The 16,200-nt window shown below is 38.3% G+C and overlaps 1 protein-coding gene across 6 annotated transcripts in view; it reads left to right on the forward strand.

Annotated features, from left to right (window-relative positions):
• Positions 1-16,200, forward strand: part of KANSL1 (KAT8 regulatory NSL complex subunit 1) — a 175,529-nt gene that overhangs the window by 31,400 nt on the left and 127,929 nt on the right. For all 6 annotated transcript variants that reach the window (XM_070560258.1, XM_070560254.1, XM_070560256.1 and 3 more), the window contains one exon: positions 11,029-12,400. In XM_070560258.1, coding sequence (XP_070416359.1) covers positions 11,112-12,400 — 1,289 coding nt within the window. In that variant the 5' untranslated portion in view covers positions 11,029-11,111. The remainder of the gene's footprint in view (positions 1-11,028; positions 12,401-16,200) is intronic.

Here is a 16,200-nt window from a genome sequence, read left to right on the forward strand (position 1 = left end):
AGTTTCTGATCTGTGTTAGTATAGGGGATTTTTAGAAATACTAGTATGATAAGTTGAACTGTCAGGAAAGTTTCATTAAACTGTTCATATATTACCATGGCGGAACTGAGGATGTTTGAAGACCGTAAGCATATATCAAAAAAAAAAAAGTGCTGGTTTTTGCAGTTAGTGATTTACTGCTTACCTCCTAGTTTCCCCTTTGGCCTCCCATGAGAATGAAAGAAAGATGTTAGTATTAACTTTAACATTTCCCTGGCTTTGGAAAAATTAATTTTTTAATCATTAATTCAGTACTCTAAAGAGACAAGGTAGGTTTCAGTGAGATCTGTGGGATTTGGTCAAGGACCCTCCACTCCCACTCCCTGCTGCCCCCCATGCCAAGAATAACCTGTTTCCCTTTGACTTGCTTGGACTCTTCAAGAAGCCTCCGATTTTAGGATTGTTCAGAAACACTTGTATTAGAGTTTGTTAGAAAGAGATGGGATAAAAATACATCTTTTGCTCTTTAGCCTTTTGTGAGCTAGACTGGTAGGAAGTTTGAATTCAGTGGATAGAAATAGGATAGGCTAGAACTAGGATAAACACTAATGATTATTTTGATATGTAGTCATCCTTCTAAACAATTTGCTTATTTTTAAGCACAAATGGGATCATACTTGTTATGTGGTTTAATCTTTTTTTTTTCCACTTAGCTATATATCATAGAGATTTTTCACATCAACATATACAGTTCTCTTTTTTCAAATAGCTGCATAATATTCTAGTGTGTCTTTAAGTTTAGGGTGTTTTTTTTAACAATACTTTACTGAAAGAATTGTGTGTATATCTTTATGTATCTATGAAAATATTTCTGTTGGATGGATTCCTAGAAGTGCAGTTACTGGGTAAAAGTTTGGGTAATTGCATTTAAAATTTTGATAGATAATGCTTTCAAAAGGCTTATGTAACCAAATTTAATAGTTTAAAAAGTACAGTTAAAAAGTTTCTCAGAGTGCAGGTGCTTGGCAATATAAATGAGTGGAACTTTTGAGGTAGATGAAGTCTACGTCATTCAGATTCAGTTGATGCCTGCTTCTTGTTAGGTTGTTATCACTATGACCAGCATCCTCATTAACTTCAGAATGGATCTCCATCCGATGCGTTTAACGTAGAACACTCAGGTTAACTAATACGCATTGGTCCACTGTCTGCCAGGCACAGTGCTACATCTAGGGGATAGAGATAAAATAAGCCATAACCCTCCTTTTAAGAAGTATACAGTCTAGGGAAGGGGAGGACGGACAAAATTGAGTTCATATTACATTATGAGCTGTTGCCCAGGGTGTCATAGGAGTGCAGATAAGACCCTGGAGAGGAAGAGACCCCTAACTCACCCTGGCATGAAGGGGGAGTACTTGAAAGAGTATGTGACCTTGGAGCTGAACCTTAGAAAGAAAGTTCAGCATGAGCAAAGGTGCAAGGGCATGGAAGGGCCTGGAATTATAAATAAGATTCAGGTGGCTGAAATGGGGACAGGTTAGAGATGAAGCCGAGTGTAAAAAGAGGGTAGGTATATGCTGTGTGGGGAGTTTGGATTCTTACTGACCCTAGAGTCACTGAAGGATCTTAAGTAGGAGCATAACATGGTCAGATTTATGTTCCCCCCCACCTTCCCTCTCTTCCTGCTTCCTTTCTAGTAGTCATTTTGGTAGTGGACGCTAGATTGAAGGCTTGCTGAGACAGGAAGAAAGAAGAACAGTTGGGAGATTACTACTTCCTGCATTACTGTAGTACATAATGAGGCTCTGAACTAAGGTAGTGGCATTAAGGATGGAGTCAATGTGCCTGTCATTCAACCTGTTAAATCCTCCCTATTCATCCTTCAGAATTCAGCCAGAATGTCATCTCTTTCTGGAAGCCTCCCTTGACCCTTCAAGGCAAAACAGTGCTTTATCACCTGGGCTCACCTTTGCACCTAATTTCTACTTATCTTTGGCATTAATGAAACTGCTTTAATTCTTAGTGTCTCCAACATTAGACCATGAACTGTAGTTTTTCTCTTGCTCTTTTCTGGCATTAGTATATGTTTAAATGAGATATGATAGATGGTAAATCAGTGATTGGGATCAGGATTCACTCACATAGGGAATCTTGAGAGGCAGGAGTTTGTTTTGGATTTGTTGTTGGGGGCAGGGAATAGGTTTTGGATATGGGATGCCAGAGGTAGCTGTCTGGATGATGCTAGATGCTACTTATTCTTTAGCTTTCAGCTTAGATCTTATTTCCTCTGGGAAGCCTTGTGTGACGCCACCCACTCTCAGCCTGTGTTAGTCTCCTGATGTGCCCCTCACCCAATTCCCTGATCACAGTGGTGTCTCTTTATTGGTCCTTGTCATCCTTGTAGGCACTTAGTGTGGTGCTTTGAATGCTGTAGGCATTTTAATAAAATGTTTATTGGAGATAATCAGTTGGTATTCCCTCAGTGACTTTCCTCTAAAGACTAAACTTTGAAATCTAGCAGTTAAGGCCCTTCCAGTTTAAATCTACCTTTAAACTACCTAGTATAGAAGTTAAAAGCATGGGCTTTAGACTTAGAGATGTGAATTGGAAGTTTGCCTCTGCAGTTTAGTAGTTGCATGATCTTGAGCACATTGCTTAACTTCTGAACATCAAATTTCCTCATCTATAAAATGAGAATAAGAGTACTTGCCTTATAATGTTATTGTGAAGATTGAGAACATGTGTGTAAAAACACTTAGCACAGTGACTGACATAGTAAAAGGTCAATTAATGTTAGTGAGTAGTAGTCATAATAATAACCTATCCTCCAGTAAGAGGTATGATTCTCTTAGTAATTACAAAACTTTTTTAGTTAAGAAGCCCTCTTGGCATAAGAAAGTGTTAGGGACTGGGGTGGCGTGGCCCACATTCTTTTTTTCATAATAAAAATTTTGCCTCCCACTTCCTATTGTATTCCGTAACAAATCTTAGTTTGTTTCCATGTAAAAGAAATACTTTCCAGTGTGTCCCATAATGTAGCTTCTAGCGCTTGATGGCAAAATCACTACATAGCTGCTTGCTTTCTTCCTCTTCTTGAGAAGCTGTACATATATTACTTGGATCATCCAAGTTGTTCTGTGGGTCATCTCCCATATTCTTCCCCATTATTTTGTTTGTGTCAGTTTCTTGATTAGAATTTCCTCACCTTTCTCTGCTTAGCAAAATCTTAACTTATACTTGATAGGCCTACCTCACCAGGTCTTTTGACTGTTCTGTCCCAGTCAGTAAGTGCTTACTGTGTACCAAGCTCCAGATAAAGTTAGTGAGCATGCAAAAGAAGGATTCTAAAGAACTTTGCCTGTCTTGGAAATAGAATTAATAAATTGACAGTAATTAGGGAACATGCGGGTAATTTGAATTGAGTCATGGTGACTTTAGCTGCATTGTACAATTTAAACAGGAAGAAAGCGATGTGAATCTGAATAGTCTGGAAAAGTTTTTGTGGAGATGCTGTGTCTTGAAGGATTGATTAAGTTTTGGGACTAAGGGGTAGAAGGGCCTTCCAGGTAGAAGCAGCAGCACAGGCAGAGATTATGGAGTTGGTAATCTGGGGTGAGTTCTGGGTCCATGCTACCATGTGCACTTGCTCTGATATTATTTTAAGTTTCATCTTGGAGAATTTGGGCTCGTGAAAAAGGCACTAGGAGCTAATCTAGAGTAGAGAAATGAGCTGATAAAAACGTATGGAATGCATTGGAGGACTAAGGCGTTAGAAAACTGTTAGATAATTTCGGTGTGAGCTGATGAGGACGTGGCCTGGGTTTGGGTTCGTAGTATTAGGAACGGAAAGGATATACCAAACCTGAACAGCTTTATGAGAAATAAATGGAAGAATTTCATCATAAAGGAGATGAGTTATGAAGGAAAAAAGAGCCTCCTCTTCAGTCTTTAAGAGCCTCTACATTTTGTTTTTGTCACTTATTTGGCCCTTCTGCAGACTTCAGCCCCTTCCAGTTTCTGGATTTAAGCTTGGAGGAGAATGACCATTCTACTGTGGTGACCACCTTAGTTGAGGTTCTTGTTGCATCCTGTCTGGATTATTGCAGTAGCTTCTTCATTGCTCTTTGCCTTTTTACTTTCTTTTTATCTTAGCCAACTGTTCTCACTAAAGCATTGTTTTGATGTGTCACTCTGCATTTGAAAAACCTTTAATGATGTTCTTCTGCCTTTAAGTCTGGGTAAAGGCTGTCTGTTCAAGGTTGTCCATTAATCATCTGGCTTCAAACTCCTTTTCCACCTTTTTCTATATGTTTTCTCCATTAAAATATACTTTATATTTCAAGCAAGTTGATCATTTCTTTTAACCTGCAGGATGTCCTGTTTTCCCACAGCCTTGCCTTTTCCCATGCCATTTCCTCTTACTGGAATGCCACGTTACTGTTCTCTTGCCATAGCCTTTTACATAATGAAATTTTAGATGATTTTCAAGTTTCAGCTGAAATTTTGACGGCTTCACGGATACTTCCCTAACCATCCTTCCTCCTCCTATTTCTTTCTTTCCTTTGTGCAGAGTAATGAGGTAATGGTGGGGAATAGGTTAGTAGAAGCCACATTATGGGCAAACTTTTCTTCCCTATCTGATTTTTGCTTCTGTTTTCAGTGAAAGTGCGGTTAGCCAAATGGCCAAACTCTTCCCCTTGGGTCTCTGCAGTTTATCAACATTTTTGCAAGGAGGATGCTCCAGATTATCCTTGTATACCTGAAGTCCTGTCCTGAGAATTTAAAAGGAATAAGGCACGGTTTTCATTTGTAGGTGTGGAGTTAGTTCTGATTTGCAGTTTTTTTGAAGCAGCTGGATATGTTTTGCTTTCTGGAAAGAATATATAGAGAGAGAATCTGTATTTCTAGGCAGTGGTTCTCAACTGGGAGGTGATTTTGCCCCCTAATGAGACATTTGACATGACTGGAGGCATGTTTGGTTGTCATAATTTGTAGGAAGGTGCTACTGGCATCTAGTGGGTGGAGGCCAGGGATGCTGCTAAAGGTCCTACAATGCACAGGAGAGACGCCTAGTGCAACAAAAAAAAAACCCCAAAAAATTATTCGGCACAAGATGTCAGTAGTACTGGGGGTGAGGAACTCTGCCCAAGGGGTATATTTGTGCTTCCCAAGTGCTACTTGTGTTAGGTGGAAGTCTGCCTTTTAACCTGTGTTGCAGTTTAGAATAATAGAATCATAAGCACAGGAAGGGACCCTAGAGGTGTCACATATTTGAACTTGATCCCAGCTTGTATCCCTCAGAACAGTGTTCTGCAAGATATTAATAGGTGTAATGGAAAAAAAAAATGCTTATTTGTTATGTAAATTTGGTAAAGGCAAACATTTGTTCAGAATGATGAAATACATTGTGAATCTCCATCAGGGAAATCCTTCCCAAATGTGTTTGCCTGCTGAACTCATTTGACGTCTTCCAGGCCCCAAAAAGCTTCCTTGGAACTGGGAGAGAAACCGTTAATTACCTGCCCAACCTTTTATAGCCTTTTAAAGGACCTTGATTAGATGGCCCCTTTCTTTTGTCTCTGCAAGCTTTCTGCAGAATCTTAATTTGTGTCAATGACAGCAGGTCCATTGGGTCCATCTGTATTTATTTGTCAGATTGTGGTTTATTAGATGAACTAAAAATTGGGCTATTTTAGGTTTCTTTATTCTGAATGTACCATGTAACTTTTATTATCTATTCCCACTAGTAAATTGGAAATTATAATCCCAGCCCCAAACTTACTGCCCAGGTTGTTATGAGGATTAATAAATTATAGCTTTTAATGCTTTGTATTCTTTGGAGAAAGGTGATTATAAACTGTTGTACTGTTTTTGTCAAACTGCGTGACAGTCTTTCTCTGCTTTTAAATTCTTGAAGAGTGGAGCTTTTGGGATTCAAGTGGGATGGGAATCATTGCTTTAATCAGCATTCTGCTCAATACATTAAATTTAAGAATGTTGTCGTGACATTTTGCCTTACCCAGATGTTTTGGCTCTTTAAGAATTTGCGTTATTTTCTTTTTGCTTCTTTCTCTTTTATTATACAAGTAATATGTGCTTATGGTGGAGACGTTATATAAGCCAGAAAACAAAAAACAAAAGAATCTTATATGTATATATATTTTTTTTCTTTTTAATTTTTCTCCCCCCTTCCCCTCAGTATATAGTTATATATTTTAGATTTTGGTCCTTCTAGTTGTGGCATGTAGGATGCCACCTCAGTGTGGCCTGACGAGCGGTACCATTACCATCTGTGCCCGGCATCCGAACCGGCGAAACCCCGGGCCACAGAAGCAGAGCATGAGAACTTAACCACTTGGCCATGGGGCGGGCCCCAAGACGAAAGAATCTTACCACTTACTTTTTTAAACAAAAATGAGGTCATAGTGTATGTTTTGGTTTGTAAAAACTTTACTTTTCATTCAACAGTGAAGCACACACTTTTTCGTGTCAGTAAATATAGCTCTGCATTGTTGTTATTTATGCTTGCATAATATTTCATTGTATGAATATTTCATAATTTAAATTGTTGGGCATTTGGTTTGCTTTATTTTTATTATAAGCAACATGAAATATTAAAATAAAAGTAACTCTAGACATACAGTGAGAGTATTAAAAAAGCACAAAAATAAGTCCTAAGCTTAGGCGGTGGTTTATGGCAATTATAGCTAATATTGAGTGCTAACTAGATTTTCTGTGCCCAGTCTTTTGGTATGTGCTTTCTTTTTCCTGTGTGCATGAGTCCTCAAGTAGAGTGAATGTTTTAGAGAATTATTTGCTTTATATTTTTCCTTATATATATTTTCCTTTTCTTGATAAGAAGTCTTATCAAAATTTATTCGTTTTATATTTGCTTTTTGTCTATAGGTTGTAATAATAGTGCAAATACTGGGTGTTTGTGCCAGGCACTAAGCTAAGTAATTCAATTTTATTTAATCAACACGGTAGCCTTGTTAGGTAGGCTCTGTTATTTGCAGATGTGAGGAAATTGGGGCAACAGAATAGTTAAATACTTTAAATGAGAGTAGAGCCTAGGATATGACCTGCTCCCCTTATCTGTGAGTATTACCCTTTGGGGGTAATACTGAATCTCAGCATAGCATTATTTCAAGTCCACAAAGGGAGAAGGCTGTCAGTTTCAATCTTTTGTTTAACAATAGTGTTGTTTTGGTATAAAAAGATAAAGACAGGAGTTAGGAACGGAATTTTTTCTGAAGAGGTCGCTTTTTCCCCTTGTCACCTTTTTCTGCTCCCTACTTATTTAAGTTAACTGTTCTGCAGTGTATCCTCTGGGCATATTGAGACCAAGGAGAGAGTGTGTAAACAAAATAAACTCTTGCCTTTGAGATGTATGTGATGTTGCATTCACAGATGTACTTTCAGAGAGTCAGAGAAATCTTCTTGAAAGAGATGGGACTTGAGCCAGCAGATTTTTCTTTAAGTTGTGAACTTTAAAGAATTGAATGATTCTAAAATAACTTTGGAATGTTTACTGCTTAGGTGTGGTGTGATGTTAATTATGAATCCCTTTTTATCTGTGCTGGCTGAGCCTGGGTTTTCCAGAGTAAGTTTTGTATAAGCTGTGTAACATCTGTGTCCTTGCCTGGGTCTCCAGAGAGAGGCTGTTTCCTGCCACTGCTGAGACCTAACTGCAGTGCTCTTGGGTAGAGGCTACAACTACTCTTCTTACATGTTGTATTAATCATCTGGCTCTGACAATAGGCCTCCCTGGATTGCTAGTGTCAACTGTGTACTGATATCAATTCAAAAGAAGAGGAGATTGAATTGATGGAAAAGATCTGAGTGATTTTTTTTTTTTTATGGGAGAAAACGCTTGTGAATTATAAAACTGACTCAAGGTACTTTCAACAAATAACTTAGGTTGGTTCATCTGTCAATTGGTTTGTGACACAACTGTTTATACTATACTAGGAGTTATTACTAAATTTTAAATCAGAAATAGGAAAAGTGGACATAGAACAGTTTGTGTCACACAGGATGCCATATGCCAGAAAGTCCATAAGGATAAAACTTGTCAGCCCCAGAAGATCTAGTTATTTCATAGGATTTTCTTTAAAATACAATCTTAGAACAAGAAATTTTTGGCAGTTATGTAGACAGTAAACAAATTTGTCCTGTAAGTGTATTGGTATTTGTATGGATGTTTTGTCATTTACTTAAATATTTTGATATCATTGATTTGAATTGTCATAGAATAAAGAATCTTAGTGTAGTCCTATAGGGCCTACCATGTTGGTATTGATCTAAAGATAAAAATGTTTGACCAAATTGGAAATTGCTCTCCTTTTTTTAAGGGGGGAAGATGTTGCTTTAATTAGTGATTCGCAAACATTTTGGTCTCAAGGCCCCTTTTCACTCTTAGAAAATGTTGAGAACCATCAAGAGCTTTTATGGGTTATTATCAATAGTTGATGTATTAGAAACTTCAAGAAATTTTCAAGAGTTATTTACTAATTCATTTTTAAAATAACAAACTTGTTATATATTATGAAAAAAAGCTTTTTACCAGAACAAAAAAATTTAGTGAGTGGCATTGTTTTACATTTTTGCAAATCTTTCTGATGTCTGGCTTAATAAAAAAGAGCTGAGTTCTCATATCTGCTTCTGCGTTCTATTCTGATACGTTGTTTTGGTTGAAGTGTGTAAAGAAAAGCTGGCCTCAGACAGATATGTAGTTGGAAAAGAGAAAAGTATTTTAATAGCCCTTTCAGATAAGTGTTGATATTCTTTGACAATACGAGTAGTCGTTTCATAAAGGTTAGTTCCAATGTGGAATCTAATACCATATTAATGAACTTTTTGTACTCTATTCCGTTAAAATCCGTTGGTCTACATCTTGCACTTGCTTTTACCCATGCATGAGTTTCTAACGTGCATTGCTCATTCACTGAGTTATGCAGATCTTCCAAATGTTGACCCATTTAATTATACGGTATCAAAAATTCATTAATATCAACAGTAATCTATTTAATCAGAAATGGCTTTTTTTTTTTAAAGATTGGCACCTGAGCTAACATTCATTGCCAATCATTTTCTCTCTCTTCTTCTCCCCAAAGCCACCCCAGTACATAGTTGTATATTCTAGTTGTGATAGTTATGAGTGAGAAATGGCATTTTAAGTATTGGGAAAATATTCAAGTTCATGGTGGTGGATACATGTTTTCAAAATAGTTATTTTTTTCTTGAAAACTCAGATTTTATGCTTGGCAGCAGACATTGTCAGTGGTTTTCCTTGAAGTGACAGGTTTACTTTATTCATTTTTGAGAATATGTCTGCTAACTTAAGTCTGAATAACAGTAGTTTGTCATTCGTTCTGCCGAGTAAAAATAATATTCCATGAGAAAAGTTTCTAGTTCACCTTGCAGCCCAGTCGTACAAGTGCTTTTACTCAGACTTCTTAAAACAGCTAAACGTCTTTGTGGGTACTTTGCCTTCCATCACACAGACTATTTTAAAAACGTACTCGAGTGGAGATTTAATAAAATTCAAAATTTTCGTAGTTTCATGAAGGATATTGTTAAGTGGAACTGACTGACTTTTTTTTTTAACCTGTAAATAAGTAGAGAATACAATCACCAGTGACTGTTAGTACAGTTTGGTGCCTCTGCCTTGATTTGTGCTAAGGTCCCAGCAATTTTGTTCAGCCTTGTTTTTGCATCCTCACTGCCAATGTCAACACAGTGAAAAAAGGCAAATAATGTTTTAGTGTTACTATGAAAATAACTTTGATCCTGTGGACCCCTGAAATGGTTTTTGAGCTCCCAAGAAGTCCACAGACCACACTTGAAGAACAGCTGGCTTAGTTCTTTACATGGATTTCCTTTTGCTCTCAGACCAAGTAAACCAAAGGGGATGAAGAAGAGGCAAATGACTGAGGTTTTTAGCTTGGAATACTAAATGAAAGCAGTGCCATTACCTGAGATGATAAAATGGCATGAGGAGTAAGTGTGTTGCAAGAAGAAAGTGAATTTTGAGTTTCAGGGAGCTTGAGGAACATAGAGGTGGGAATATTGATTAGTGCTGCTCAGCAAGTTTTTTCCCAGTATTAGGAGGCCTCACTGTACTTAGTAGTGGTGGTTGCTAAGGAGGTGAGTTGAGAGAGAAGAGGGCACAAGAAGGGCCTTTGGTGTCAAGGACATCAGGAAAGGAGAATTTCAAGAATGGGGTGGTTAGCACTACCTAACGCTCCAGAGATGTCAAATAGAATGGGGACTGAGACTTGACCATTGGATTTGATGCTAAGATTACTGGTGACCTTTGCCAGAGCAGTAGGCGTAGAAGCCAGGTTATAGAAGAGGGAAGTGCAGAGGCTGCTATTTGTACTATTCTTTCAAGAAGTTTTGGGGAAAAGGGAAAAAGAGACACATTGGGCAATTAATTTGAAAGGTGGGTTTTACTGAGGACGGTGAAAGAAAACTGATCAAGCAAACTGGTATTACTGGTGTGATACAGTTAAGCTCGTATGATATGTCTTGCTGAGAAGTGAGAAGCTGCTGAACACTGGATTCTCTGGCCAGAAAAATGCACAGACCTATGACATTTGGCATACAAACTTTTTGGTAGGGATGAGAGAGCGCTCCTTACTAATTGTTTTCTGTTTAATTGCTAAGTGTTTAGTTTGACACATTTGCCTTAAATTCACTAATTTCAAGAAGTTTTAAAGAGATTTTTCTTTTAAATGCAGATGATTTAACTTTAACAATCTGCGGTTCTCTCAGAATGGAACTTCTCTTTTGGCTACTTTCAGTCTATGGTAACAAGCGACAAAAGAGAAGGGTGGAATTCTTTGTCTTGTGCAGGGATTGCCCCCTCCTCCTTCCCCATTTCCTCTTCACAAAGGATATTCTAGTCTCCAGAATGGTTAAGAGTGTTTTCTTTCTGGAGGCAGAGTTTGGGTAACAGCCTCAAGTAGTGTTTGTATTAAAAACATGTGTGTTGTTTTTTAATGTGCTTGTATTTCTAACTTCCTTTTCTTCTTTCTCTTCTAGTCTGTTCTCTGGGGAGGCAGTAAGGGGCCGTGGAGCTGGCCTCGGCACCGGGAGAGGCTGGACTTCCTGTCTCTCTGTGCTGAATGGCTGCGATGGCGCCCGCTCTCACTGACGCAGCAGCTGAAGCACACCATATCCGGTTCAAACTGGCTCCCCCATCCTCCACTTTGTCCCCTGGCAGTGCCGAAAATAACGGCAACGCCAACATCCTTATTGCTGCCAACGGAACCAAAAGAAAAGCCATTGCTGCAGAGGATCCTAGTTTAGACTTCCGAAATAACCCTACCAAGGAAGACTTGGGAAAGCTGCAACCACTGGTGGCATCTTATCTCTGCTCCGATGTGACATCTGTTCCCTCAAAGGAGTCGTTGAAATTGCAAGGAGTCTTCAGCAAGCAGACAGTCCTTAAATCTCACCCTCTTTTATCTCAGTCCTATGAACTCCGAGCTGAGCTGTTGGGGAGACAGCCAGTTTTGGAATTTTCCTTAGAAAATCTTAGAACCATGAATACAAGTGGTCAGACAGCTCTGCCACAAGCACCTGTAAATGGATTGGCTAAGAAATTGACTAAAAGTTCAACACATTCTGATCATGACAATTCCACTCCTCTCCATGGGGGAAAACGAGCTCTCACTTCATCTTCTCTTCAGGGGGGTGAAGTGGTGGCGTCTGAATCTGGGGACTTGAAGGGGGGTATGACCAATTGCACTCTTCCACATAGAAGCCTTGACGTAGAACACACAACTATATTTAGCAATAATAGCACTGCAAACAAATCTTCTGTAAATTCCATGGAACAGCCAGCACTTCAAGGAAGCAGTAGGTTATCACCCGGCACAGACTCCAGTTCTAACTTGGGGGGTGTCAAGTTAGAGGGTAAAAAGTCTCCCTTGTCTTCCATTCTTTTCAGTGCTTTAGATTCTGACACAAGGATAACAGCTTTACTGCGGCGGCAGGCTGATATTGAGAGCCGTGCCCGCAGGTTACAGAAGCGTTTACAGGTTGTGCAAGCCAAGCAAGTGGAGAGGCATATACAGCATCAACTGGGTGGATTTTTAGAGAAAACTTTGAGCAAGCTGCCAAACTTGGAATCCTTGAGGCCCCGGAGCCAGTTGATGCTAACTCGAAAGGCTGAAGCTGCATTGAGAAAAGCTGCCAGTGAGACCACCACTTCAGAGGGACTTAGCAACTTCCTGAAAAGCGATTCAATTTCAGAAGAATTGGAGAGGTTTACAGCCAGTGGTATAGCCAACTTGAGGTGCAGTGAACAAGCATTTGATTCAGATGTCACCGACAGTAGTTCAGGAGGAGAGTCTGATGTTGAAGAGGAAGAACTGACCAGGGCTGATCCTGAGCAGCGCCATGTGCCCCTGTGAGTAGAACCCACACATAATGTCATTCTTGAGAAATGTTGGAACAAGGGAAAAAGACTTGATGAATTCTTATCACGGGGAGAATGGGATTCTTTGTATACAGGTGCCTAAGTTACATTTGTCTTTTCCCTGATTTTAGATAGGTGGGTACATTTACCTGCTAGTAAAGAAATGAGAGCTGTTTCTGGTATAGTGTTGTGTTGCCGTAGGCTAATAGCTGCTAATTTCCTTTTGAAATCTTATTAAGAAAAATTAGACAACATCTTATTTGTAAAACTGTACCCATACTTCTTTCAGAGTGAATAATTGTTTTCTTTTGAAGCTGTACATAGGATATTTTTGTAAGTTTCTATGGCTTGACTTCAAATTTTGTTACTAGTAAATGGGGACAAAAGTTTAGTTGACCTAGTTAATGTCCCTGGAATTTATAGTTGGTTTTTTTTTTTTTGAGGAAGACTAGCCCTGAGCTAACATCTGCTGCCAATCCTCCTTTTTTGCTGAGGAAGACTGGCCCTGAGCTAACATCCGTGCCCATCTTCTACTTTAGACATGGGACGCCTACCACAGCATGGCTTGCCAAGTGGTGCCATGTCTGCACCCAGGATCCGAACCCGTGAACCCCAGGCCGCCGAAGTGGAACGTGCGCACTTAACCACTGCGCCACCAGGCCGGCCCCTATAGTTGCTTTTAATTGAACTTTCAGCAGAGAATGTACCCAGTCTTCAATTTTAACACTTGAGATTTCCTTACATTTTAAAGACTAATAATCAGAAAATGCTTCAGAGTATTTTATAGGTTGCCTTCAAGCACAATCCACTTTCACAACTTGATTCTCTTCCTAAAAGAGCCCATCTTTATCAGATTTAGATTTTATTGTCTCTCAGTTAAATATATTGACACATTTGGGATAAATTCTTACTGGTTTTTTCCCCAAATCTGTTGGTTTGAGGAGAATTCTAAATGAGCCTTGCATGGCACTCCAAATGGCATGGTGGAGCCATAGGTGCTTTCCTCCAGTTTGTCTCTCCTAATCCTGCATTCGGCTCCTTACAGATAAACAAAGCAGTACAGCATATCTCCTTAAGATAAATCAGTCTACGTTTATCTACTTGTAAGTGTTAGGAGAGAGAGAATTATGAGAAGTTGGAGAAGAGGGGCAGGAGAGTTGACTAGTAGATCGTCTTTCGTTTCCTCTTTAGGTAGGGATGTTGGAAAGGTTGGATTACTGGTAAAGGCTGAAATAGGTGGATATGTTTGAATAATTGGTTTTTCCTTGTCTACAGTAAAAAGTGGCTAAGATTTTTACTGAAGACGTTGAGACAGCTATGCTTTTAAACTTAAGTAAATTTCCTTTTTTTTTTTTGGTTTTGTTTATGTTATCCACGTGGATAACACTCTATCTGAAACATAAATTTTGGTTTGTGTTTCTATTTTGAGAGAAAAAGTCTGGATAATTTTGCTGAATTTCTTCCTTGTAGACCTAGTTCCATTACCATTTGTTAGTTTACTGTGTACTCAAGAGTCCCACTTCTGTATTCAGATCTAAAGCAAATATATTTCAGAGGCTTGCTGCTGCTGTAACATAGTTACCTTTAGTTAAATGGATTAATAGCTTAAATCAGCCTGCCGATATTTGTGGCATTATGCCCACTGACTTTGCTGCATAAACCACTGCTTCAAAAAAAATCTTGGTTGGGGCCGGTCTGGTAGTCTAGTGGTTAAGTTTGTGCTCTGCTTCGGCAGCGTGGGGTTCACTGGTTCGGATCCTGGCCTTGGACCTACGTAACCTCTCATCAAACCATGCTGTGGGTGCATACCACATAGAAGAACTAGAGAAGTCCTTACAACTATGATATACAGCTATGTACTGGGGCTTTTGGGAGAAAAAAAATGTTGGGGTTGGGGTGAGATTGGCAACAGATGTTAGCTCAGGGCCAATCTTCCTCACCAAAAAGCATACCTTAAAAAAACCAAGCAAATTACATCTCATTTGGGAAAAAAAAAAATCTCGGTTAACGTTGAATATTTTGTGTTTAGGAGTAATTTCACATAACAAATAACTGTAGTTGAAGCATTTTATTTTGTGTACCTTGTCTATTTGAGAAAAAGAACATCTAGAATCTGTAAGTTTCTTGTTTTCAGGGTACATTGTATTGAAAACATTTCTAAGTTTTGGTAATGTTGTGGGTAACTGTTGCAATTCAGTGAAATCAGAATATCTAAGAGAACTGTTCTTACTCTGTGGGATAATTAGTGATTCGCAAAGACCTCTTAGTCCATTCACTCATTGCTTAGTTGTGGGCATTCTTCTCACATAACAGTTTGTTGATCGCAAGGGTGTGAAGTATTAAGGACAGGTAAGGGATCATTTTAGGAAACTTTCTGGGATCAGTTGAGTCCTCTTACAATTAAGTCCTCTTACAATTAAGTCAGCTAAATAATGCTTTAAGATGTTGAATTTCCATGCATCAGATCATATTAAAGTAAGGAAAATTTTGGCACTAACAGTACTGTCAAGTAAAAATATACTTTTTGCTCCTTAGGATATAACTGAATTTAATTAAGTTAAAACCACCAATAAGGCATAAATACTTCTTGTTGAGCAAGGTCACCAGATTGACTCCTAAGACTGATATCTTAGCCAGGTATTTGTTGACTGACTATTTTAAAGGTTTTCAACAGTTGGCCAGACAGTGATATTGGAGGCATTGCTTTGATTAAAAAAGAATAAAAAAGGGAAGTTGTTCTTTGGAGGCTGTGAAGCCCTTTCTTTGTAATTTAATAATCCCTCCCAGATCTCATAATCACATTTATAATTCTTCAGTCCTAGAATAAGAAGTTAGTTAAGTCTTCAGGAGCTTGACCCAGCTGATGAAGTTTAACTTTCTTCTTCCTTCGAGTAGCCTAATATTTCACTCCTTTGCTGAACTACTTCTGCCAGAGATAAACTTGCTAGATTTAGTCTAGGCAGCCTTGGTGAAAATATTAGGTAGAGGAGAGTTGAAATGAATTGTTTTTAAATGATGTTGCTTAAATTACAAGTGAATGGTTCTGTGAAAATTACAAGCTTTCATCAAGAATTCCTTTGTTTTTCTTTTTTCTAGCAGTAGCAGAGTGATTGATTTTTATGTTGTTGAATTTTTGGGAAATTCTGCGTTTATCGTTGTATTATACTTTATAGTTAATTAGTAAATTCTATATTGCTAGATGAGGCATATTAAAGAAGTGTTCTTTTTTTCTTAATTTTTTAATTGATTTTATGTTTAGTTTAAAACTGTTACATCTTTTCATTTTAAACTCTTTTTGGAAGATCTTCCTCAAATGTCTTATATATCTTCCTGTCTTGGTACGCGTATCTGCTTCTTTGGAAATTCTGCATCATACTGGGTTTGACCTGTATTAAGTGTTTAGTAACATCACTTGACAAAGCAGGAATTTAAACCTCTCCTTGATCAAGGGACTAGCAAGAAGGCTGTATGTTTCAATAAATACCTTACTGTTTAATTCTTAATTGTAGAAGTAGAAATAAAAGCATTTAGTTATCAGCTCATATGTATGTAATATATAACTGTTGAGTGTGTGCTTGTGTGTGTACTTCTGTGCACACACTCTTTTTCTCACTTTAGTTTTTCTTTGTGTTCCTTCTCTTTTTCCCTCTAAGAGTTTTGTTATGCTATTTTGTTAATGGATTCCTGGACCCATATCTCATTTTGCTAAATTTGGTTTTCATTTTCTTGGCCCTTGTGGCTTATAATCTTCTATAGTAAGTACTTGCTGTTAAGAAAATAATTTTTTCCAT

The sequence above is a fragment of the Equus przewalskii genome, chromosome 10 (genome assembly GCF_037783145.1).
Source record: "Equus przewalskii isolate Varuska chromosome 10, EquPr2, whole genome shotgun sequence".
NCBI lineage: Eukaryota > Metazoa > Chordata > Mammalia > Perissodactyla > Equidae > Equus > Equus przewalskii.